Source organism: Chrysochloris asiatica, unplaced genomic scaffold (genome assembly GCF_000296735.1).
Source record: "Chrysochloris asiatica unplaced genomic scaffold, ChrAsi1.0 scaffold00040, whole genome shotgun sequence".
Classification (NCBI taxonomy): Eukaryota; Metazoa; Chordata; class Mammalia; order Afrosoricida; family Chrysochloridae; genus Chrysochloris; species Chrysochloris asiatica.
Window position 1 is genome coordinate 13,411,480 of NW_006408558.1, and position 24,984 is coordinate 13,436,463.

The 24,984-nt window shown below is 51.7% G+C and overlaps 1 protein-coding gene across 1 annotated transcript in view; it reads right to left on the reverse strand.

The window, feature by feature from the left end:
• Nucleotides 1-23,090, reverse strand: part of CARS (cysteinyl-tRNA synthetase) — a 37,980-nt gene extending 14,890 nt beyond the window's left edge. The window contains exons 1-9 of the mRNA XM_006861034.1: nt 22,847-23,090; nt 19,695-19,792; nt 19,027-19,115; nt 16,889-16,985; nt 16,381-16,479; nt 15,192-15,341; nt 3,498-3,638; nt 3,195-3,283; nt 1,328-1,449 (exon numbers count right to left, since the gene is read on the reverse strand). Of these exons, the coding sequence (XP_006861096.1) occupies nt 1,328-1,449; nt 3,195-3,283; nt 3,498-3,638; nt 15,192-15,341; nt 16,381-16,479; nt 16,889-16,985; nt 19,027-19,115; nt 19,695-19,792; nt 22,847-22,973 (1,012 nt within the window). The 5' untranslated portion in view covers nt 22,974-23,090. The remainder of the gene's footprint in view (nt 1-1,327; nt 1,450-3,194; nt 3,284-3,497; nt 3,639-15,191; nt 15,342-16,380; nt 16,480-16,888; nt 16,986-19,026; nt 19,116-19,694; nt 19,793-22,846) is intronic.
• Between the last annotated feature and the right edge of the window lie 1,894 nt (nt 23,091-24,984).

Sequence of the window (24,984 nt, forward strand, 5' to 3'; positions counted from 1 at the left end):
GCCTGGGAGTGCAGCTGGTAACACACGCAGCTGAGAACGACAGAGTGCCTCGGAAGAAAGGGCTGGCAGTCTACGTATGAAACATCATCCACTGAGAACCCTGTGGGCACAGTTCTCCTCTGACACACACGGGGGTGCCATGAGTGGAATCTACTTATGAAAACTCATCCACTGAGAACCCTGTGGGCACAGCTCTACTCTGACACACACGGGGCACCATGAGTGGGATCTACTTATGAAAAGTCATCCACTGAGAACCCTGTGGGGCACAGTTCTACTCTGACACACACGGGGGACCATGAGTGGGATCTACTTATGAAAAATCATCCACTGAGAACCCTGTGGGCACAGCTCTACTCTGACACACACGGGGGCACTATGAGTGGGATCTACTTATGAAACATCATCCACTGAGAACCCTGTGAGCACAGTTCTACTCTGACACACACGGGGGCACCATGAGTGGGATCTACTTATGAAATATCCACTGAGAACCCTGTGGGCACAGTTCTACTCTGACACACACATGGGGGGCTGTGCTTTGCTCTGGGTCCTGATCTTTCTGTCCGTCAAGCCCTTTGAGCACTAACACTGTGAAGATCACATGACCTCCCAGAAGCCCTGTGGGCCGGATGCAGTTTGTGCGCTTTTGGTGAAAATGGGTTGTGTCCTGCAGGACTCCATGGGGTGTGCCCCCCCTTTCAGGCATGAATAAGGGCAGAGCGAACATCTGTGCCATGTGAAGAGCTACCACTTTCTCTCTGCCTGACCCACAAAAGCATGTCTCAATTTAAAATATCAGGATCAAGAAGGGTAGGCAAGGGGGCCTATTTCAAATGACAAGTCAACATTGTCTCAGCGTCCCGCCCTCACGGGCTTCTGGACTTGAACCCCTCAAAAATCCCCCACTGCAGTCTCGTCTGTTCCGAGCCATAGTGAGCCCACAGAGCAGAACTGCTCCATAGCGTTTCTGAGAATGCAGCACTTCATGGGGGCAGACAGTCCGCCTTTCTCCTGTGGAGTGGCTGCTGGATTTGAACTACTGCTCTCGAAATTATGGCCCTGTCGCAGCCCAACTCTTAACACACTGTGCCACTAGGGCTCCTTAGGAACTCTGAAAACAGTGACACGGGCCCTTCGAGCCCAGATGCCCTGGCCATCCCACCTGGCAGGATTTGCCAGTTTCTTACAGAAATCACACGTCCTATGAGCTTAGTGTAGAAAACGACTGAGTTTCCTTCACGGGAAAGAGACGCTGGGGCTCCGGGGGAGTCGGGCCCCAGAGGAGGGTGGGCGTGGGCCTGGAAGCTCCGTCTTCTGGTCTTACCTTCCCCTTCCTGAAGGGCCTTGAGGTCTCCCACAGCTTCGGGAACCAGCTTGGCGTACGAGTGCTTGTCGCTGGAGGCGAACTTCACAGTGTCAAAGTAGACTGAGCCATTGGAGACGTAGCTGGAGACACAAAGGGTGGACAGGGTGTTGGGCAGAAGCAAAGGAGACCCCGGAGTGCCGCCCAGGACCGGCCTGAGAACAAGGGTGTCTCAGTCACCCCAGGACTGCTGGGACAGAAGTGCCACCGTGAGTGGGGTGTGGGGGGTAACAGTGAAGCCACGAGGGGCACACAGTGCTGGTGGCCATGGAGGGGTTGCGGTTACTGTCATGACACGCAGCATGTCAACTGTTGGACGTGGGACTGATGAGCTGTTCCGTCAGCCTTCACTCAGTTCACAATAAAACGCTCACAGAAAAGTGAGGCTTTAACGAAGGACCATTTCTTCTCCCCGAGCCCGGAGGCTACACGTCCCAACGCAGGGCGCAGGCTCTGGGGGGGCCTCGGCTCCTTGGCATGCGTCTCAGCATCTCAGCTGCTCCCTATGACGCACACGTGATTGGGTTTAGGAAGCCCCTAGGCTGACCTGGCCTCGTGAATGCAGCAGACATGGCCTGACCATGTCCACTCATTTCTGGGGACACTAGCCAGTCTATGCCAGGGTCACTGCTTCAACCTCTGCTCCTGCCTTCAGGCTTCTGTGGCTGTCCCCTGAAACCCACATTGGCCATGTGGGCACGTGGCCAGGCCCCCAGGCCCCCAATCAGATCCTCACTTCCCACATGGACCCTGCCTCTTGGGATCTGGGCATCCGTGTTCAACGGCTCCCACCTGTCCTGTGCCCCCAGGGTACACTCCTGCACATTTCGGTGGGCTGCGCATGTCACCAAGTGGGACAAGCAGTGTCTCCTGTCCTGCAGAGGCCCGTGATTAAGGGGATGGGGGCAGGATGACTGCCCCAGACCATGTCTGCTTCACTGTCTGTCCCCACAGTGTCCACGGAGTGACCTGTGGACGAGACCCTGCGTGCACATGGGGCTTCTGACACATGAATGGAAGCAGGCCCAAACAGGGTGAGTCTGGAATGGTCATTCTGCTGAATTCATCTAAGAGCAGGGTAGACGCACAGAGCCCACGTGCAGACCTATGATGCACCGATGACCTGAGGGACATGGGGTCTCTCAATACCAGTGACCTCCCAGCCTCCTAACTGAGCTTTGTGGCCCGGGGGAGCCCCCACAAGGCTGAGCATTTTCGACAGCTCCGTCCACACCTTTGAACCCTGTGTCGGCCATGCCTGGAAACGCTAATGCCCAGACCAGCGCGGCGTTGGACTCTGGACTAGAAGTGGTTTCGTGGAACATTTCCCACCGAAGTCAAGTAAAATCGTAACAGCAAAAAAAACAGGAAAGAAATCCCCAAACAGTGACAGTCCCAGAGGGCTCTAGGCACAGACCAGCCCAAGTTAAGGCAGAACCAGAGCACAGTGGGCAGAGCGCAGGCCAGCTGGGCGGGGAACGTCAGGCTGAACACCACCGGAGCCACAGTCTCCCGCTCTGCCTGACTCCTGATAGAAACTCGCTGTGGGGTGAAAGTCAGGCCCATAGCCCCCGGGGTCTCCCCAAACCCTGACTGGGACTCACTGTGAGGTGAACATGGGGTATGTGGTAGAAAGCAGGGGACCAGAGCTTCCTGATCACCCCAAATGGTGACTAAAACCTACTGTGAGGTCACTGTGAGGCACGTGGCTGAGCCATGTTCGACCCACAGCCTCATGTTCTTCCCAGAATGCTGATGGAAACCCACCAAGAGGGGTCACAGTCTGCACTGCCCACTGGAAGGTTCTGCGTGGGGGGCCCATGCTTACCCATAACCATTGTCCACGATCCTCTGCACAAAACTCACGATTTCGGGCACATACTCACTGACCCGAGTCAGGACATCTGGAGGGAGGACCTGCGGGCGATGAGAAAGCTGATTTCCCCGGTGACAGCCTCGCCTCGGACACACGCCCCACGGACACCACATCTCCATTCTGTACAGGGGACCCCGTGGTCCCCAGCTCAAGTATGCTGTCGATTTGATGTCAGCAGTTAGGGTGTGAGCTCACGGTGATATGGACCACGGGGGGCGGGGTACCTGGAGACCCGCATGGCGGGTACACACTCACATTCAAGGCCGCCATGTCTCTGTGGAAGGCTTCCTCCCAGAACTTGGGCAGTTGGGAGAAGATGGAGTTATCCATCACCTCGCTGCCAAACCTGGAGTCCAGCCACTCGGAAAGCAGGTCCTTGGCCTCCTCCAGCAACACCTGATGGGAGAACACAGGAAGACAATGACACAGACGACGCCCGAGCTTTCACGCAGCTGGTGTCTGGACACACGCTCCCCAGCCCTGATCTCCCCCATGAGGGCAACATGGGGACACAAACACAGACCCCAGAGTGCTGGGAGGTGAAGGGTCAGAGTGGGCTTTGTGGGGGAAGAAGGTCACGGCAGAAGTGTGGATTGGAAAACCATGTCATCAACGTGGTCCAGAGCAATGGGCTAGGATCCGTCGCCGAGGCCTCTGTGTGCCACTTCCCCGGCAGCAGGACAACCCCAGCGCCGAGCAGGCAGCACTGAGGTGCCAGAAACAAGAGGAGAAGACCAGAATCAGACAGGATGCTCCCCGAGAAGGCAGAGGAGCAATTTCCCTACAGAAACAAGCAGCGTGGAGCGCACCAGGTCTCATGGGGCTGAGAGCAGGCAGCGGCGATGTCCCTGAGTGGAGCAGGTGAGGGGACCTGGCTGCTCGCTGAAATGTTAGAGCCACAGTCCACCTGGAGGCACCTGGGAGAAAATCCCGTGGACTGCAGTTCTGCTCTGACACACACGGGGGCGCCAGGGTCACTAGGCTCCATAGCACTGGGTTGGTTTGGGTTTCTTAGAAGGAAGTCCAAACCCGGAGAGTGTGCAGCACATCCGACAACACCGGCCAACAAGAGCAAGATGGGCAGCTCCGTGGAAAAGCAGGTGGTCTCACTGGCCGCTGGAGAGATGCAGCTCGGACCATTGTGTCCACTCCACACCCTTCCTGGTCTGAAGGACACACACAGCCTGGTGATCCTGAGCGCTGGTGTCCATGCGGACACCCTGGGGAACAGTGGGATACGGTTTTCTGACTGTGCACAAGAGGGGCCCAGGGGCCTGAGGTGCCACCTGCAGGAGGCAGGTGGCTGGGCCTGGACTGACCCCACAGCTAAGGTGGTTCACACCAAATGCCTACTCTTTCTGTCTGGAAGTGTGGTACCACAGGTGACTGTCACCTGGTAAAACCCCGGGTGAGGCACCTCTGAGGGTTCCTGGGTAGAAGCAGTCCACACGTGTGACAACATGTGTGCTGAAGGGGACAGAATGGGGGTGACTCCCTGAAACTCCACCTGGGCTCCCAGCTCCCTCTGACTGCAGTGATGTGCCCAGTCTATGTGTCCTTCCTGCAGGTCACCGGAAGCAGAGCAGTCACATCCACATGCATCTCCTTGGGCAGTTCCTCTCCCAGGGACTCCGCACAAACCTGGCCGTCACCACAGTGTCCAGGTGGGCCTAGCCTCCACAGACACACTTGGGGCAACATGGCCAGCCTCCACAGCGGTCTACACAAGACTTGTTTAGGTCTGTAGTCTGGAGACACTGAGGAGAAAGCTGGAGGAGACATGGGCTGGGGCTCATGATGCCCAAGTGTTGGTGGTGCTCTGATTCTAGTGCTGAAAGCGGGTTCTTGGTGAACGTCTTCACAACAGACGGCCACTTCCACATGTCCATCTAGGCTACGTGGGTTAATTCAGTCAGGTTTCTCAGTGTCCAGTGATGTCCTCAGAGCCCCAGTGTGGCAATGTAGGATAAGCTCTGGACTGCTAACCTCAAGTTCACCTACCGGCCACTCCTTGGAAACGCTATACAGGCTTGCTACAAGTCGGATCTGACGGGTCGGCACAAGTGAAGTCCTGAGACTTGACCAGCAGGGGGCGCTGGTGTAAAGGAGACATGTCAACTGGAGGCCACTCAGGGTACCAGAGGACCAGGGCCCAGGACTCTGGGCGAAGTTGCCCTTAGGTGCAGTCTCTTCAGGAAGGAGAGTTGGAGAGGAAGAGGGTCGGGGCACCCCTACAACCTAAGGCCCTCACGTTTATGTGAAAAGTCTTCGCACAGAAGCAGAAGAGTTGGCGAATGTTAGTCTCCAGGCTCAGCCCTTGTCCAGCGTCTTTCTACGTGAGTCCGCCTCCACTTTCTGTGGTCACTGCAGGAAGAACTACAAGGGCGTCCCAGCCCACGGGCTTCAGTTCCACAAAGCCACTGGGCGCACACAGGCACTGCCACCCCGGGGCACGTTTTATGGTGTCTAGTCTCAACTCTAGTAGCGTAGTGGTTACGAATCAAGCTGCTAATCTCACGGTCAGCAGTTTGCCAGCTGTTTCGTGGGAGAAAGATGAGGCTTTCTGCTCCTGTAAAGATTTACAGCCTCGGAAACCCTGTGCAGGGTCGTTATGAGTCGGAACCGACTCCACGGCACTTAACAACAAGTCTCAAACAAGATGCACCTTAAAAATAAATGCAAAATACACGAGAGGGTTCAAAAAGTTCCTGGAAAAAGGGGAATTGAAAGATAATGGAATTGTCTGAAAACTCGCAACTGGTTGTGATTTGCCTGGAACAACAGAGGAAGGAGAGAGACAGGAATACGAGGAGATGATGGGAAGTGTGGAACTGTCTCCGTGAACACGAGCTCCTGATCATCCCGAGACCAGAACTGGATGATGCCTGGTTACCATCACGGAACATTTTCATCAGGGTCCATGAACAGTCCTGATCAACAGGGGGAAGGTAACAGATCAGAACCGAAAATTCTCACCAACTCCAGACTTTCTGGACTCCTGGGAGCTGGGTAAAGCCCTTCTATTGTCCTGAGATTATCTTTAAACCTTAAACCAAAAATATTTCCTTTAGTTTTCTTGTAACCAAACAAAAGTTTAGCTTACCTACTAATAGAGGTAAAGGTCTGTTCTGAGCAGTGTGCTCTTATAAGAACCATCTGTGAGGGGGCTTAAAAAACTTTATGGAAAACGGAATTGAAAGATAATGGCATTTTTCCACAGACTTACTGACACCGCCTCATATTTGGACAACTTGTCTGTCAGTGGTGGCTTGCATGTGGCTGTGATTCTGGAAGCTATGTCGTCAGTATTTTAATGACAAGCAGGGTCACCCAGGATGGACATGTTTCTTTCACCTGAGCTTCCAGATTAAGACAATAAGAAGGAGAGCCCACGGAAAATACTGTGACTACCAATAGAACACTGTCTAATCTAAGACTGGAAAATAAGCCCCTCAGGTTGGAAGGCACTCAAAATATGACTGGGTGACACCAGAGATGGAGCGGCTGGGGACTTTAGACCCAGAGAAGGAAAGGGGCTATGTGCTGACAACAGAGGGGCAGGCTTACAGGGTATACCCTTTGGTTGGTTGATGATGCATGGAGGGGATTGTAACCATAGCAATGAGACGATATACGATAGGATGAATGTGAAGCTAATGTTCTCCCATGTAAACTATCACATAATTCACAATAAAACATTAAAAAAAAAAAGTTAACAGTCTACGATGGTTACGGGTAGAGGGGAGGGAAAATCATTCCTGGGCTAGAGGTTAGACACATGTAACATGAGTGACAGCAGGCAATGTACAAGACGAAGGTTAGCAGAAGAAAAGTGAAGGCAGTGGGAGACACAGGGAGAAAATGGAATCGTTAAAGTGAATAGAGGATAATACTGTTATTCGTTGGTACATGAAGGGCATCACAATCATTGTCATGAAGCAAAGTGTATGGTTAGTTGAATGTAAAATGGATGATCTGCTCTGTACATCTTCACTCAATTCACAATAACAAGTTAATAAAAAAAGAAATATATATGACTGGGGAAGAGCTGCCCACCTCAAAGTAGACTTGACCCTAACAACCCCAATGGAGCAAAGCTTTGGGGACCTTCATGTGTTGATGAGACAAAACTCAAAATGGGTAGAAACAGCTACGAAGAAGCAGCATTAATAATCAGAATATGGATCATATAAAGTATGACTGTAAGAAAGCTGGAGTTATCCAAATGAAATGGAACACTCAGTAGTGAGCTAACATGGGCTAGCTCTGGCATTTGTGAATCTGACAATCACACGGCTCACTATGCCGGGAAGGACAAAGTGAAGAGGAACGGTGGCACATTCAGCATCAAAAAGAGCATTTCAAGATCCGTCCTGAAGTACAATGACTGATAGGCTAACATACACCAGCCTACAAAGAAGAATACTAAGTACCACTGGTATTCATATTTATACACCAAACACTAAAGCCAAAGTTGATGAAACTGAAGAATTTTACCAACGTCTTCAGTCTCAAATGGATCAAGCATACAATCAAAATGCGTTGATAGTTACTGGTGATTGAAATATGAAAGTTACAAACTAAGAGGAGAGATAAGAGTTGGAAATATGGCCTTGGTGATAGAAATGATGCTGGGAAACACACGATAGAATTTTGCAAGATCAATGGCTTGCTCATTGCAAATACTCTTTTTCAACATAAAAGGAGACTACAGACTTCCTGCAAGATGGCGGACTAGGCAGACGCAGTGCACAGACCTTCTATAATAAAGATACGAGACCAAATAAAATAAACACCCAGGAGAATTCTGGCACCCTGAGCTTCAGAAGAAAGGTGGATGGAGCGTTTGCTAGGAGGGGCTGAGCAGGGATGACAAGAGAGGGAGACCGACTGGTGAGCCACCAGCCAGACGAGACTCCACAGCTGGTGAGCAGTTTTGGTGACAGGAGGAAGCCTGGCAGAGCAGACTCACACAGGCGACGGGAAAGTTCTATTTCTTCTTTTTCCCCGCGCTCCTACTGACAGAAGTGTAGCCAGCTCCCAACCTCATCCACCCGCAACACACACCCGACTCCCCTGGAGTTTGGAGCCACACCAGTGTGAGTTGGGGACCACCTTGGTGTATGCTTTGGTGCCTGGATTCGGGGGTTGGGGGGAGCTCGGTTCCAAACCTACCAAGCCCACAGGACCACCAGCCCAGGATTTCCCCAGTCTCCCTCGTGGTCCTAACAGACACCGACACCAGTTCCATCAAGGGTCTCCACTAACTACTTGCAGGTTGAGTACCGTGAACATGGAATGAAGTAAATAAGAATTCAAAAGAATGATAATTTTGATACCTTCAATGTATTGCCATAAAGATCGGGGAAAGCAAGGAGAACACAATAAAAACTTTAGGAAAATGCAGGAAAACACGACAAGAACAAACAGAGAAAATAATTTCCAAGACAAAACCTGCAATTAAAAACCCAGAAGGTTAACACTAAGATCTCAGAAATGGACAATACACTGAAAGGGCAAAGAAGAAAATTCAAAGCAATGGAAGCCTGGATCAGTGAGCTTGAACATGAATTTCTCAATGTTAGTATGCCAGAAGAACAATCAGAAAACAAATAAAATAAAAATTCAAAGAAAGCCTGAGTTATGAGGGACACCATAAAGAGGAACAATTTACAGATGACTGGAGTTCTAGAACCGGGAAAATGACAGATGAGTTGTTGGAGGAAAACTTCTCGAACATCATAAGACAAGTGTGCAAGAAGCTGAACAAGCCCCAAACAGGATAAATCCCCAGAGAAATTCACTCGGACATATCATCAAACTTTCTGAAATCCAGAGACAAGGGCAGAATTCTGTGAGCAGCCTGAGAAACACGAAGAGTTACCTACAAAGGAGAACCAACATGACAAAGATCTGATTTCTCAGCAAAAACCAAGCAGGCGAGAAGGCAGCGGGATGACAGATCCAAAACTCTGCAAGAAAAAAATCCCCTACCAAGAATCATATGCTCTGCAATACGACAGTGAAATTAGGACATTTCTTGATAACCAGAAATGAAAGGAATTTGTAATCTGGCATGGAGCTGTAGGATCAGCGATGGACTTCAAGCCACGAGGTCGGCAGTTCAGACCCAACTGCTGTTTCTTGGAAACCCTATACAGGGTCGCTATGAGTCGGAACTGACCCAACGGCACTTAACAGCAAGAACAACAACAGACTAACTTTACAAAAGATGCTGACGGGTGTTCTTTAGACTGAGAACCAACAACGGCAGACAACAGCCTGAGATGATGGTACATGTCCCCACCACTCAGAACTCAACTCAGAAATAGAAGTAATTAGAGAAAAACAAAGCTACAAGACTGAACATCAATATATAATGAAGTCAACGCCAAAGCAAAAATGAGGGAAGAGTGTAGACACAGAACTTCCAAATGGTCAGGAAGTTAAATCGATTTCAATGTATAACTGTTTTAGTTGGGGGAAAAAAAATGAATAAATTAGTTATTGTCATTAGGTGCCATCGAGTCGGTACCACCTCATAGCGACCTAGTGTACAACAGAACCAAACAGTGCCCGATCCTGGGCCAACCTCACAATCACTGCCACGCCTGAGCCCATTCCTGCTGTCACTGTGCCAGCCCATCTCATCGCGAGTCTTCCGCTTTTTCTCTGACCCTTCACTTTTTCAAACATGATGTCCTTCTCCAGTGACTGGTCCCTCCTGATAATATGTCCGAAGTATGAGAGATGAAGTCTGGCCATCCTGGCCTTCAAAACATGTATTTTTGTTTGTTCTTCTGGCAATCCATGGTTCTTTTGTTCTCCTCCAACACCATAACCCAAAAGCATCACTTTTTCTACGGTCTTCTTCACTCACGGTCCAACTTTTGCATTGTATACACATGACTTGGGTCAGGCACACCTTAGTCCCGCATACTGACACCTCTGCCCTTCAACATTTTAAAGGGGTCTTGTGCAGCAGATTTGCCTAATGTAATACGTCACTTGATTTCTTGACTGCTGCTTCCCAGTTTTTAAGGTTGATCCGAGCAAAATGAAGTCTTTGACAACTTCAACATTTTCTCCCTTTGTCTTGATGTTGTTTATTGGTCCAGTGGTGAGGATTTTTGTTTTCTTTACATTGAGATGCAATCCATATCAAAGGCTGTGCTCTTTGATCTTCATCAGTAAGTATTTTAAGTCCTCTTCACTTTCAGCAAGCAAGGTTGCATCATCTGTATATTGCAGATTGTTAATGAGTCTTCCTCCAATCCTGATGCCACATTTTTCTTCATATAATCCAACTTCTCAGATTACTACAGGTTGAGTAAATTTGGTGAAAGAGTACAACTCTGGCATACACCTTTCCTAATTTTAAACCAGTTGGTGTTCCCTTGTTCTGTTCTACCAACTGCTTCTTGGTACAGGTTTCTCATGAGCACAATTAAGTGTTCTGGAATACTCATACTTTGCAACGTTGTCTATAGCTTGTCATGATCCACACAATCGAAAGCCTCTGCATAGTCAATAAAGCCTAAGCAAACATCTTTCTGGTATTCTCTGCTTTCAGCTAAGATCCATCTGATGTTAGCAATGATATGTTCCATGTCCTCTTCTGGAACCAGCTTGAACCTCTGGAAGTTCTCTGTCAATGTATGTTGCATTACCTTTAATACATTTTACTCACATGGGGTATCAATGCTGTTGTCTGATGATTTCTGAATTCTGTTGGGTCACCTCTCTTTGGAATGGGCACAAATACGGATCTCTTCCAATCAGTCAGTCAGATAGTTGTCTTCCAAGTTTCCTGGCAGAGATGAGTGAGTGCCTCCTGTGCTGCTTCACTTTCTTGAAAGATTTCAATTTTTATTCCATCAATTCCCGGTGCCTTGTTCTTTGCTAATGCCTTCAGTCCACCTTGGACTTCTTCCTTCAGGATCACTGGCTCTTGATCATACGCTACCTCTGGAAATGGTTGAACATCGACCATTTCTTTGTGGTACAGTGACTCTGTGTATTCCTGCCATCTTCTATTGATGCTTTCTGCAATTGTTCGATAATTTGTCCAGAGAATCCTTCAATACTGCCAAGTTGATGCTTGAATTTTTTTTTTTAATTTAATTTTTAAATAAATAGAGTAGCCTCAAAAAGAAGAAAAAAAATACACATGTACATAGAAATAAAAAAAGAGGGAGATCAGAAAGATTTAGTAAACATTAACACAACAGAAATGAAAACAACAAGAAAACCCACAAACAAAATGAACTCAACATAGAAGATTATGTGGAACAAAAAAAACACACACACAAAATGACAGCAATTTATTCCTACCGGTTACAATGACATGGAGTCCTGGTGTGGCACTGTGGACTAATGTACCAGACTGCAACGCCGTTAGAACTGCAAGGCTGGTGGTTCAAGCTCACCAGCGTCTTCTTGGAAACCCTATACAGGGTCACTATGGGTCAGAACCAACTTGACAGCACTTCACAACAACAACAACAAATTGACAATGACACTGAATGCAAATGGATTGAATATACAAGTCAAGAGGCAGAGAGAGTAGAATGGATAAGAAACAGGATCTTTCAATATGCTGCTGTCTACAGAGACACATCAAAAACTTGGAGACAGTCTAAATGTCCATCAACAGAAGAACGGTTAAGCAAAGTTTGGGAACATACACGTGCAACGCTGAAGAGTAACAATGAATCGGTGAAGCAGCTCACAACCTAGATGAACCTGGAGAACAGTGTGCTGAATGAAGTCACTCCATGACAAACGGAAACCAACGTGATAAAAAGTCAACGAAAGGCTTTCTTCCATAAAACAAACAATATATTGTGGTTATGGGGGGAGAGAAAATTATTCCACGAGTCCTGGTATGGCGCTGCAGGAGAATGCGCGGGACCGCACTGTCAGTTTGAGCCACATGGTCTACAGTTCGAACTCAGCAGCTACTCCTCAGAAATACTGTAGACGGTGGCTAGAGTCAGAACTGACTTGACTGTACCCAATAACAACAGAAGTCAGACACATGTTAACATGGATGACGGAGCAGGCAGTATACAAGAGGGAGGTTAGCAGAGGAACAATGAAGGTAGTGGGAAGCAGAGGGAGGAATGTAACAGTTAAAGTGAATAGAGGTAAATACTTTGAACTGGTGGTACATGGAGGGGATTGTAACTATTGTAATGAAGCACAGTATATAATTTGTTGAAGGTAAAAGTAATGGTCTGCTGTGCAAACCTTCACTCAATTCACAATAAAAAGCTTAAAAGAAAAAACAGGTCACTTAAGTGATCTCACCAGATGGAATACACAGGAATCAAGTTGACCACCTCTGTGGGAAGAGTTGATGGAGATGCTCAATGTCATCAGCCAAATCAAGGCCAGGGGCCGACTGTGAATCAGACCATCAACTGCTCATATGCAAGTGTAGGCTGAAGCAGAGAAAATGAAAACAAGATAACAAGATAGCCCAAACATGACCTTGAATATATGCCATCTAAATGTAGAGTCTGCTTCAAAAACAGATTTGATGCATTAGACACCAGACAAGTTGTGGGATGACATCAAGAACAGTACACATGAAGAAAGCAAAAGGTCATTCAAAAAACAGGAAATTAAGGAAAAATATATCAGAAGAGGCGGAAACTTGCTCTTGAATGCAGAGCAGCTAAAACGACTGAAAGAAATTAAGACACAAAGAGGCTGAACCGAAAACTTCAAAGGCAACGCATGAAGGCAAAGTATTAGACTAAATGTACAAAAACCTGGAGTTAGAACATCCAAAGGGAAGAACACGCTCAGCGTTTCTCACGCTGGAAGAACTGAAGACAAATTTCAAGCCTTGGTGAAAGATTCTATGGTCAAAATATTAAATGATGCCCAAAGCCTCAAAAGAAGATGGAAGGACGACCAGAGAAAAGGCCGATGACCAATCATTTTAAGAGTTACCATGTGATCAGGAACCAATGGCAGTAAAGGAAGAAGTTCAAGCTGCACTGAGGACATTGGCTAAAGACAGGGCTCCAGGAACTGATGGGCTACACATGGAAATCTCTCAACAAACTGATGCAGCACTGGAGGTGCACACTCCTCCATGCCAAGAAATGTGGAAGACAGCTACCTGACCAACGAATAGAAGAAATTCGCATTTGTACACACAAAACACTCAGCCAACAGATTGCCAAGATCATCCAACAATTTCACATGAAACAAAAACTGTGCTGAATATAAATTTAAAATGGCTATAGCAGTACACACAGGGAGCTAACAGACATTCAAGCTGGATTCAGACAAAGACTTGGAATAAGGATATCATTGCTGACATGAGGTGGATCTTGGCTGAAAGCTGAGAATACCAGAAAGATGTTTACTTGTGCTTGATTGACTATGCAAAGGCTTTCTACTGTGTGGATCCTAACAAACTATGGATAATATTTCACAGAATACTGAATTGTGCTTACTGAGGAACCTGCACATAGACCGAACAGAACAAGGGGACACTGAGTGGTTTAAAATCAGGAAAGGTTGTGTACCAGGGTTGTATTCTTTCACCATGCTTATTCAATCAGTACGCTGAGCAAATAATCCAAGAAACTGGATTATAAGAAGAAGACCGTGGCATCAGGATTGGAGGAAAACACCTTAACAACCTGTGATACGCAGATGACACAATCTTGCTTGCTGAAAGTAAAGAGGACTCAAAATATTGACGAAGAACAAAGATTACAGCCTTCAGTACGGGTTGCACCTCAAGGTAAAGAAAACAAAAATCTTCAATCCTCACCACTGGACCAATAAATTAACATCATGATAAATGAAGAAAAGATTGAAGTTGTCAAAGACTTCATTTTGCTTGAATCCACAAACAACACTCATGGAAGCCACAGCCAAGAAATCAAACAACAGATGAATTAGCAAACGTAATGCACAAGGCCTCCTTAAAGTGTTCAAGAGTAAAGCCAGCAGTTCGACAACTAAGATGCGCCCGACTCAAGGCATATTATTTTCAATTGAAAATAATATGAATGTGTAACTTGGACAGTGAATAAGGAAGACCGTAGAAGAATTGATTCATTTGAGTTCTGGTGTTGGAGGAGAATACGGAAAGTACCATGGACTGCCAGAATAAACAAATCTATCTTGAAACACAGCCAGAGCGCTCCTTGGAAGCCGGCATGGCGAGACTTCCTCTCTCATACTTTAGGCATGTTTTCAGGAGGCCCAGTTCCTGAAGAAGGACATCATGCTTAGTAAAGTAGCGGAGGGTCAGAGAACTAGAGGAAGACCCCCAACGAGATGCGCTGACATAGTGACTTCAACAGCGGGTTCAAATGTGACAACTGTGAGGATGTTGTGGGACCAGATGGCACTTCATTAGGTTAGGAGTGGGCACTGATTCGACCGTACCTAACAACAACAACAACAACACTGGAGACATCAGACAGGAAACAGTAGATGGTGACTTTGTGTTCATGGGGGAGAAACACCTCAGAAGAAGGTAATAATGGCCGGTCACAGAACTCAAAGAATGTCATCTGCGGACCTGGTGCATGTCATGCTGCGAACATTCTCAACATCAACAAAATAAAATTGAACAATTAACAAAAAAGCATGAGGGGGCTGCAAAAACTTGATGGAAAAATGGAATGGAAAAATAATCACATTTCCTAGGGACTTTTTGGGGTCCCTCGTATGGGTGTGAGCTGCTGGACCCCTTGGACAGTTCTGATGAAGGAGTGGACATGGGTGTGGGGGTTCTGGTCCGGGAGGCACTTTGGTGGGCCTAGGCCTGACTTTGCACCCAGGAGGCAGGTGGGTGCAGGGTGGGGGTACTGACCCAGCACCTAGGCCATTTCAGCTGACCTAGCATCATACCCGCGCCCCTGACCACTTGCGAGGCGCCCACGGGCTGGCCAGGACTCCCCTAAAGCCCACCTTGGCAAGGCTGCTGGTCTCTTCGGCGGACAGCTTGGCCTGCAAGGCTTTCTCGAGCGGCTCGGCTGCCAGCTGCACAGAGCGCTGGGTTCGCTCCATCATCTGCCTCTTGTCGGGATCCGTTGTCTCGTTCAGTTTCACGGAAAACGGCTGCGGCAAGAAGGACAGCTTACTTACACTTGTGCTCCGTGACGCCCTTGCCCGCCCAGGAGGCTCGAGGATGCCCAGAAGCTTGGGGCCTTTCCCCTCAGAGAGAACATCAAGGCCCAGGCCAGCTGCTGACTTTGGACACAGCCTTTTCCCCGTGCCCTCAAGCAGGCTGGTTCATCAGTGAGGCCGGAGAAGTTCCCGGCACCCCTGCGGTCAGCCACCCCTATGGGGAGGAGCTCACAGCCTGAGAGAGCGCAAGCTTCGGAGAGTGTCCTGGTGTCCTGCCTCCCCTCCTGAGACTGGAAGTGTCATCCCAACCTCACCCCAAAGTGCCAAATCCAATTCAATGTACACAACACTGACGGGTGTGTGTGTGTGTGTGTGTGTGTAACCTAGAAAGCGCTCACATGGGGTCACGAGACAAATCGACTCCTTCCCCTTTTCCACTCTGCTGTGATCCCACCAATTTCTGGGAAAAGCCGCATTGGCGCAGTGGTTAAAGCACTCGGTAGTGACGCACAAGGCTAGCAGATCAAATCCACCTAGCGGCTCCGTGAGAAAACAGAGCTGCCCTAGAGGTCGGTCTAGAAAACCCCATGGGGCGGCTCTACTCTGTCAGAAGGGTATGAGTCAGAACCAACAGGATGGCCCCCAATGGGTCACTGCTGCATGTCTGCCTGGGAGGGTCCCTGGACACTGAGGGTGGGACAGTGGGAGGCCGGGGACCAGCTCTTCCCAGACCTGCCGTGCAGAGTACTAGGGACGCAGCGCCCAAGGCAGGGGGTGGGGGCAGAGGGAGGCAGGGGTGGGGCAGAGGGGGACAGGGGTGGGGCAGAGGGAGGAAGGGGTGTGGGGCAGACGGGACAAGGGTGGCGCAGAGGGAGACAGGGGTGTAGGCAGAGGGGGACAGGGGTGTGGGCAAAGGGGGACAGGGGTGGGGCAGAGGGAGACAGGGGTGTGGGCAGAGGGGGACAGGGGTGTGGGGCAGAGGGAAGCAGGGGTGGGGTAGAGGGGGACAGGGGTAGGCAGAGGGAGTCACCTGAGAGGCAGCACGCACGTCCTCCAGGAGCTGGGTTGCCTGTGGCTGCGGCTGCCGATACCGCTCAAATAGGTGGTTCTGCCGAGCCCGTCTGATGATCTGGGAGACAGAGAAGGTTAACCACGAGTTACCCGCAGGGCACAGACCATCGTGAACAGTAGGGGCAGGTGGGCGAGCCTCCGCAGACCTCACCTCCGCCTTCAGCTGCCCATGTCCGGCCCCAGCAGGGGAGCTGGCCTAGCGTTCTTTCTGAGGCTGGAGGACCAAGCCTGCCCATCCCAATCCCTTCTGTAAGGTGTCCTGTGCGCCTAACATTCAGATGGTGTAGCCACTAGAAGCACAAATTTCTAACCGACAACAGTTTCTCGCACACCAGTGATGGGTAAGGCCATACCACTGGGGCTTCAAACACTGCGAGCAGGAGACCCTCTCTCTGGTCATCCAAGAGTTGCGCCCCTCATCTGCCTCCCTGCAACTTTAGAACGGCTCCCTGAAGACATGCCTGTACCTTGTCATCAATGTCTGTGATGTTCATACAGTAGAAGACGTCGTATTTGAAGTAGTCCTTCAACACTCTTCTCAAGATATCAAAGGAGATATAGGACCTGAAGCAAGGAAAGGCCAACGTTGCCAAACCGCAGGTCGTGTCCACAGCGTCCACACGGTGGCTCAGAAAGGACCCCGTGGCCTTTTAGGGCGGCGGCTCCTACTCCGCACGTGTGCCCCCCCCACCCCCCGTGACCCACTTTGCCTGGGCCCGCAAATCACAGAAGCTCAGCTTGACAATGATGAAGCATTTCAGGGGACGTGGACAGTGACTGGAGATGTCCAGCGAAATGGCAGGACTATGGGGAACTGGAGCGACATGGCCCTGTAGGAAAAGCATTGAACTGCGAACCTCAAGGTAGCCAGCTTGAGCCCACCAGCTGCTGCATGGGAGAAAGATGAGACGTTCTGCTCTCTACAAGGTTGGAATGAGTCAGAACCTGATGGACGGAGTGAACCGACAAGAGCTCTGGGGGACTGCTCTGTGTTCGGTAGTATTTCTTAATTTGTCTCCAGTGAACAGAGATTACTCGTGTAACTGAAAGATTTCATTTTAAAGATCAGAGAAATCCAAGTTCTTACTGCTGTTAAGCGCTGTCGAGTCAGTTCCGACTCATAGTGACGCTGTATAAGACCTCAAAGGAGCAGCTAGTGGGTTTGAACAACCAACCTTGTGGTTAGCAGTCCAATGCTGATGCTACGGTGCCACACCAGACTTGATAGCAGGGACCCAAACAAATCGGGTTCATGGATGTTTGATCGGCACTATTCACAGTAGCCAGAAGGTGGAGCCGACCTTCGACCTCCACCAATGGGGGGTGGGTCAACACGGTGAGGCCCATCCATCCGGTGGACGTTACTCAGCCATAAAGAGAAGAGAGAACTTCTGGTGTGGCGTCGTGGGGATCAGAACTGGACCGAGAACCACACAGTCAGCTGCTAAAACCCAACAGCTGCTCCTTGGAAACGCGACTCGACGACACTCACAATGACAACAGCAAAAGGAAAGGAATTTTGGATGCCTCTGAACACAGGACGACACTGAGTGAAATTCATCAGACATCAAATATTGAATGTCCCCACACATATGAAACATCTAGAGCAGGCAAATGCAGAGACCCAAGTTTATCTGTGGGTCCGAGGCTGTGTGTGGGAAGGGGGACAGGAGCCTGTAGCTGTTATTAAGGAACCCTGGTGTTGCACTGATTAAATGTTGGACTGGTACCTGAACTATCAGGGGTTTGAATCCACCAGCTGCTCACTGGGAGGAAGATGGGGCGCATTGCTTTGAAAACAATGTGTGTCTCAGAAATCCTCTGGGGCATTTCCACTCTGTCAGACAGAATTGCTTCGAGTTGATCCGACTCCACAGCAGCCGGATTAATTGCTGAAGGGGCCAGTATCTCTCATTAAGTGCTGTCAAATCAGTACTGACTCTGAATAGGGTTTCCAAAGAGCGGCTGGTGGGCTGGAACCGACGACCTTGTGGTTAGTGGTCCAGTGCTGACCCAAAAGCCCTGCATCAGGATCCCAGTTTCTCTTGCTGCTGTTACGTGCCATCGAGTCGGTTCTGACTCACAGCAACCCTGTACAAGGAGCAGCAGGTGGATCTGAACCACCAACTTTGTGGTTAGCAGTCCAGTGCTTATCCTACAGCGCCACACCAGCACTCCAAGTTTCTTTTATTGTTGTTGTTATTACGTGCCATTCAGTCAGTTCTGACTCATAGCAACCCTGTACAGGGTTTCTGCGGAGTGACTGGTGGGCTAGAACCGCTGACCTTGCGGTCCAGAGCATTCATCTGCAGTGCCACACCAGGACTTGAACGGGTGCAGAAATTTGAAACAGATTGTGGTTACGGTTATATAGCATGATCAACGCAATTAACACCACATGTGCAGAAGGAGTTGAATTGGTGAATTATAGGAGGGGGCTTCTAAAAGCTCATGGAAGAATTCCGTTATCTTTTCATTCCAAGTTTATAGACTCCATCACAATGAAGGCCCAGGGCTGACTTCCTCACAGACAGATCTCAGGCCATGTCTGGCCCATGGAGCCACCGCCCCAGCTCAGAGACACCCAAGTCATGCCGGCCCCTACCTGGCGTGTCCCATGTGAGAGGCGTCGTAGACGGTTGGTCCACAGCAGTACCACGTCACCTTTTTCCCATTTTGTGGTATAAACACGTCCTTTGTTAGAAACAGGGGGGCGGGGGTGGTGATGAGAAGACATGCGACCAACCAAGGGTCCACGGGGCCTCTGAGACCAGCAGCCCTAAGCGGAGCCCTTTGGCACCCAGGCACCCTCCTGGCTGGGCTGCTATGTCTGCATGGCGCGCAGTGGCAAGGGGAGACAAGTGGTTCTTGGTTGACGTGCCGCTTGTCTTACAACAATTTTGATCCTTCAAGATTACGAGTAGGCGCCCAGAGTAATACACTTGCTGCCTGTCACCCTGAGGGAGGCCAGGTTGGCTGTTTATTCCCACAGAGAATCAAGGGAGAGCTGGGCAGTGAGCCAGGGACATGAGCGGAGAAATCTCTATCTGGCTGAGCTCCCAGGAGCCTGAGGCTCGAGGCCGCCCAGCTTCCAAGAGGAAACTGTGAACCACCCGCCACCCGGCTCCACCCTCATAAGTCTGAGCCAGACAACATGTGCACAGGCCTGCCGTCCGCGCCTCCTGCCCAGCCTGGACCCTTCAGAGTACACCAGGCTGAGTGGGTGGCGGGCAGGGCCCCGGCCTTGGGCGGGTGGGCGGGGGCTGTGCTTACCTTGTTCCGGGTCAGACTGTTGTACAGACGCAGCCTGCACGTCTCGGTGCCCGCTGGAGGTGACCACTGGGGCTGCCCGCGACGGCTTTGGTTTTTACCTTGGAGGAGAGACAGAGGTTCAGGCAGCTGCAGGCCCCTACTTCCTGTTCTTGCCGCAGAAGCAGGACTGTCTGGGCCCACTCACAGGGACCCGACAGGACAGAAGGGAAGTGTCATCTTTATACAGATGCAGGCTGGTGGGATCAAACCACCGACCTTTCGATTAACAGCTGAGCACTTAACGGCTGTTCCACCAAGACTACCTGTGCTAAGGAGCAGATGATGCACCGTAACCTAAAGTACCTGGGGCCGAGCGGGGCTCAGTCAGCACCGAGGAGAACCGTCCCGTGGGCTTGAACCACCGACCTTTCAGTGAGCAGTTGAGTGTCTAACTGATCCACACTCCCAGGGATCCCAGAGTACCCCGAGAACACAGAGGTCCTGTTCTCACACTGGGGATCTCCGATGAGGACCTCCAGTCCCGTCCTGACGTCAGGAGCTCTGCAGCGTGGTCCCGGGACATCCCACTGATCCCCAAATACTGGCTGTCCCATTGTGGGGCGTGCACTCCACTGCACGTGGGCTGTGATAGGGAGGTGCTGGACCAGCAAACACAGGGTCACTGCCGGTCTGCACTGCGGACCCCTCGGGATCCCTGTCCCTCCTCAGGGTCAGGCTCACGGGACCCCCGGGTAGAGTGTCCAGCTCCGAGCAGCTCCAGCCTCAGACCACAGCCAGCGGAGACAGGAAGAGTACCTCCTCTACCCCTGCCAGGTCCTCGGAGTCCCAAGCAGACACTGGAGACAGCTGGGGACCCTGAGCCACTGCAGATGCTGACCCAGACGCCTTGTGCTCTACAGCTTGCCCTCCCATGCTGCCTTCGGGGAAAGCCAGAGGCCCCTCAGACCCAGCCCAGGCTGAGTGCCCCCTGTAGCCAGCAGCCCGACTGGCCCTCATCCGCCTCCTTCCACCACACTCCCCTTACTCTGCTCAGCAGGACCCTGGGCCAGCTGCCAGCCCCCCTCTCCTGGGGTCTCAGGGTGCTGTGGCCAGGGTTCTGACCACTTGAAGCAGAAGACTGCGTTTCCCGGACAACATGCTGGTCGGAGAAGCCGCTGGGCCAGGCTGGGTGCCACCCCCAACCTCGCCTGGGGTTAGCCTAGTCTCTCTGATCACATCGTGTGTCCTCTGTGGGCACAGACTCAGGGCCTCTGTCCCCACCTGGCACTTTCACTGGGCAGCCTGGTGAGAGGTTCTCCTCCCGACTCCAGTCTCAGCCTCTTGGGGTGGGGCTGGCACGGGGCTGCTCCACCACACCTGAGGGTCAGCGGCAGGGATGCCTGCCAAACTCGGCCACTGTCCCCAAGGTCCAGGGAGGCGGAGAGCAGCTGTGTGCATGTGTAGGTGGAAGCAGGGCAGGGAGGGGACGGCTGGACCACCTGACAGTACTTAGGGGGAGCTCCTCCCGGAACCACTGGTTCTACACCTGTGAAAATCCACCCAGAGGAAAATACTTCATGCTGACCAAGGTCACTCCACGGTCATACAGAGGCATTGAAGCGTATCCGATGTCCTTGAAGGAAGTCTTAGCTGGTGATGTGGGACATCTGAGCTGCAGTCTTCATTCTCACTAACCAGACTCACAGGGACCTTCCAAAGGGTCTCTGACACTGTCTCTGACAGCTTCTTCCCGAGCAGCTGCTGGTGGGTTTGAACTGCTGACCTTGTAGTAATTAGTCAGTGCCGATCCTACCGCGCCACACCAGGGCTCCTTCAGTCTTGCAAAACCCAAACTCAAATATGTGCCATCAAGCTGGTGCCCAACCATCGCAACTTTTTAGTAGGGTCTCTGAGATCGTAAAGCTTTACGGGAGCAGACTGTCTCATCATTCTCCCATGGAGTGGCTGGTGGTTTTGAACCACCGACCTTTGGGTTAGCAGTCCCACACCTAACCCATGGTGCCATTCTTCACGAAGAATTGAAGATTCCCAGAACAAGGAGAGGTCATGGCTACTTCCTGACGTCACCCTGAATTTCCAGCGTGGGAGGCTTGTTCTGAGGAACCTCATTCCTCAGGACTCGGGGGACAGGACGCAGCTGAGGGGCACCGGGCCTCCCAGGATGCCAGGTTTCACCGGGCTGGGGAGAGGTTTGAAAAGGGGCACCCACAAGTGCAGGTCTGTGAGAAGAAGACAGTGGGCAGTGTCACAAGAAATCAACACCACATCCAGTGCCACCGGGTCGGTTCCAACTCCTGAGGAGCCTGTGAGGAAGAGAACCAGGCCCGGACCATCCATCACGGCTCACTCCCGCAGACTGGCTGCAGGATTCAAACCACCAACCTCCCGGTTTGCAGACAAACACTTAACAATGGCATTACCAGGACTCCTTCAAGACACCCCAAACCCCAAACCAAGCTGACTGCCATCGGGTCAATTCTGACTCGCTGTTATTCTAAAGGACAAAGGAGAACTGTCCCACTGGGCTTCCGAGACGGTCAGTCTTGATGGACGTAAGCTGCCTCATCGTTCTTCTGCAGAATAGCTGGTGGGTTCGAACCGCTGACCTTTTATTAGCACCAAATGCTTTCACCCCGGTACCACCAAGGCGTCTGGTATTCCCAAAGGGCCCCTGATTCACTATGACAGGTGGTCCTTAGCACCTGGAAATCCCAGTCAGTGTCCCCGCGTTCCCACAGATGTGCCTGCATGTTTCCGAGGCAATGACTGTGTGCTCATTAACTCAGGGCGGTCACACCAAGTCCCAACAACAAGAGCCTGGAACAAAGGAGGCGAGGCCACGGGTGTGAGCGGTCAGGCCTCAGTAAGCAGGAACAACCCTGATGTTCCAAAGTCCAACACCAGCATCAGCCACCGCAGGCCCAGGAGACACACAGAGAAGGAAGCAAACACACAGCCTCGAGGCACACAGTGAGTCCAAACAGTGGAGGACGGGGCAAGACAGATGTGTGCTCGGGGCAGGCTCCTCCCAGAGATCTGTGGCCACTGCATCCCACAGCACCCTATGTGGGTGGCGGTGAGGATTCCTGGCCACGGGACCACCCTGCTGGGCACAGGCTATGGGGCAGGTGGCCCCCCATGTGGCTACTCACTTGCTTGGAGCCCACAGGGCTGGCCTGGGCCATGGGTGCCACCGAGGACCGCCTGGACGTGCCGGAACCAGCGCACCACGTGGAAGAGTCGCAGGTCAGGGGGAGGTGCCGAGAACTGCCTGAACATGTCCACGTCAGCCTGGGACAGCGTGTGCCCCTGGACATAGCTGCGTGTGCTGAGGTGCTCATTCAGGGCCTCCAGCCGCTTGGCCTCATCTCTTATGTTCAGGATCAGCCTGTAGTCGGGAGCTGCGGGGACAGACAAGGGCCTGAGTGCAGGGATGGAGACACGGGCACAAAGGTCGGGTGGGCAGGGGTTGATGCTGAGTGAGTGGACGGTCCATGGGGCAGGGGGGTGGTGCTGGGTGAGAGGACAGTTTATGGGGTAGAGGGGTGATGCTGGGTGTGGGGACAGTGTATGGGGCAGGGGGTGATGCTGAGTGAATAGTCCACGGGCAGGCGGGGTGATGCTGGGTAAGTGGATGGTCCACAGACAGGCAGGGTGATGCTGGGTGGGAGAACGGACATGAAACACAGGCACGAAGACATTTGGGGTCTTTGGGGACAGGAGCCCTGGGCTGCTAACCACAAGGCCGGGGGTTCAAAAGCCCACCAGTCGCCCCATGGGAGAAAGACGAGGCTGTATGCTCCCGTAAAGACTCAAACTTGGAAACCCTAGGGAGCAGCCCCGCTCTGTCCTAGAGGGTCGAGATGAAGGCAGTGGGTTTTACAGACTCAGAAGAGGCCCTGTTGGTGCAGTGGGTTAAGCACTGCACTGCCCTGAGGTCGGAGGATTCAACCCAGCAGCCATTCCACAGGAGAAAGACAAGGTTGTTCGCTCCAGTAAAGATTTACAGTCTCAGGGAGAAGCCCCTTTCTGGGCTTGGTCATCTTTGGCCCCTGCAGAGGTGGGGGTCGGGGGGAGGTGTAGTGGGACAGGGTTGGGGCCACACCCCACAATCGCCCCTGCAGGAGTGACCAAGGGGCGGTCAAGCGGCACAGTGTCAGACACGGAGGAGGACAGAGGGGGCTAGGCTGCCTGGAGGCTGGGATGAGGGGGTTGCAGGGCCCAGAGGGGTATGGTGGTGGCCTTACTCCCCTCCTTTAGGCCCCTGTCTCTGCCACAATCCCCCCAATAAAGGGAGCCACACACAGAACTCGGGGTGCCCAGGAAGTCCGAGGCTGTTTACTGCCGTGTCCTCTCCACACTAACCACAACATCTGCCTCGTCAATCACCCGGGGACAGACGACTATCCCAGGAGGTCAGGAGCACCACTCGGGGAAGGTTCCGGAGCTTGGGGACGGAGGCCCCAGGACAGCTAGGCTGGTCACGGAGTGGCACTCAAGTGTGCCTCGGGGCAATAGAAACTCAAGTAGGCCTGCCTTCCAGGGGTCCTGGGCTCAGCCAGCTCTCACCACGATGTGACGGGATCAGCTGCCAGTTCAAGCCAGAAACTCGTCAGAGTGAATCAGTTTCCGGTGGTGAGAATGCCCCCGACGTGAAGCTCGGGGAGCACAGGTCAGAACGCGGGGTCCTTAGAAAGTTTTCCCCCAAATCACACAGATGTCAAGTGTAAGAAAGGGAGGGGTGGTGTCTAACTTCACAAGGGGAAGGGGGAGAACCAAGATCAACATCAGCTTACAGCGAGTACCACCTCCTCTCTAGGACCTTGGCACCAGCCGCCCCTCCGTCCCTTCCACAGCACACTCTCCTTGTCTGTTGGCTTCCACGGTTCCCTGCAGTGGCCGGCCATCCTAACAGCGACAGGTTTATGAGGGAGCCACAGGTGACAACTCGGGATGGAAGCATGCGAGCCAAGCCTCCCTCCTTCAAAGTGGAGCAGCTTCATTCCAGCACTCCACTCCACCAGCAAGCCTCCAGCCCGAAGGCACTCGAAGGGGTCTCCGTCGCAGGTGTCAACAGCTCCAGGTGCCCTGGACACCCCACTCTACTGCTTCCCACCCATGCCACCTAAGGTGCACAGCTTGCTAGCTCAGTATAGCTGCTGTGTCCCATGGACCAGTATAAACCCACTGTGCCCTCTCCTGGTTCTGTGGCTCTCCGGCTGTTCACCGTGCCCTCTCCTGGTTCTGTGGCTCTCCGGCTGTCCACCGTGCCCTCTCCTGGTTCTGTGGC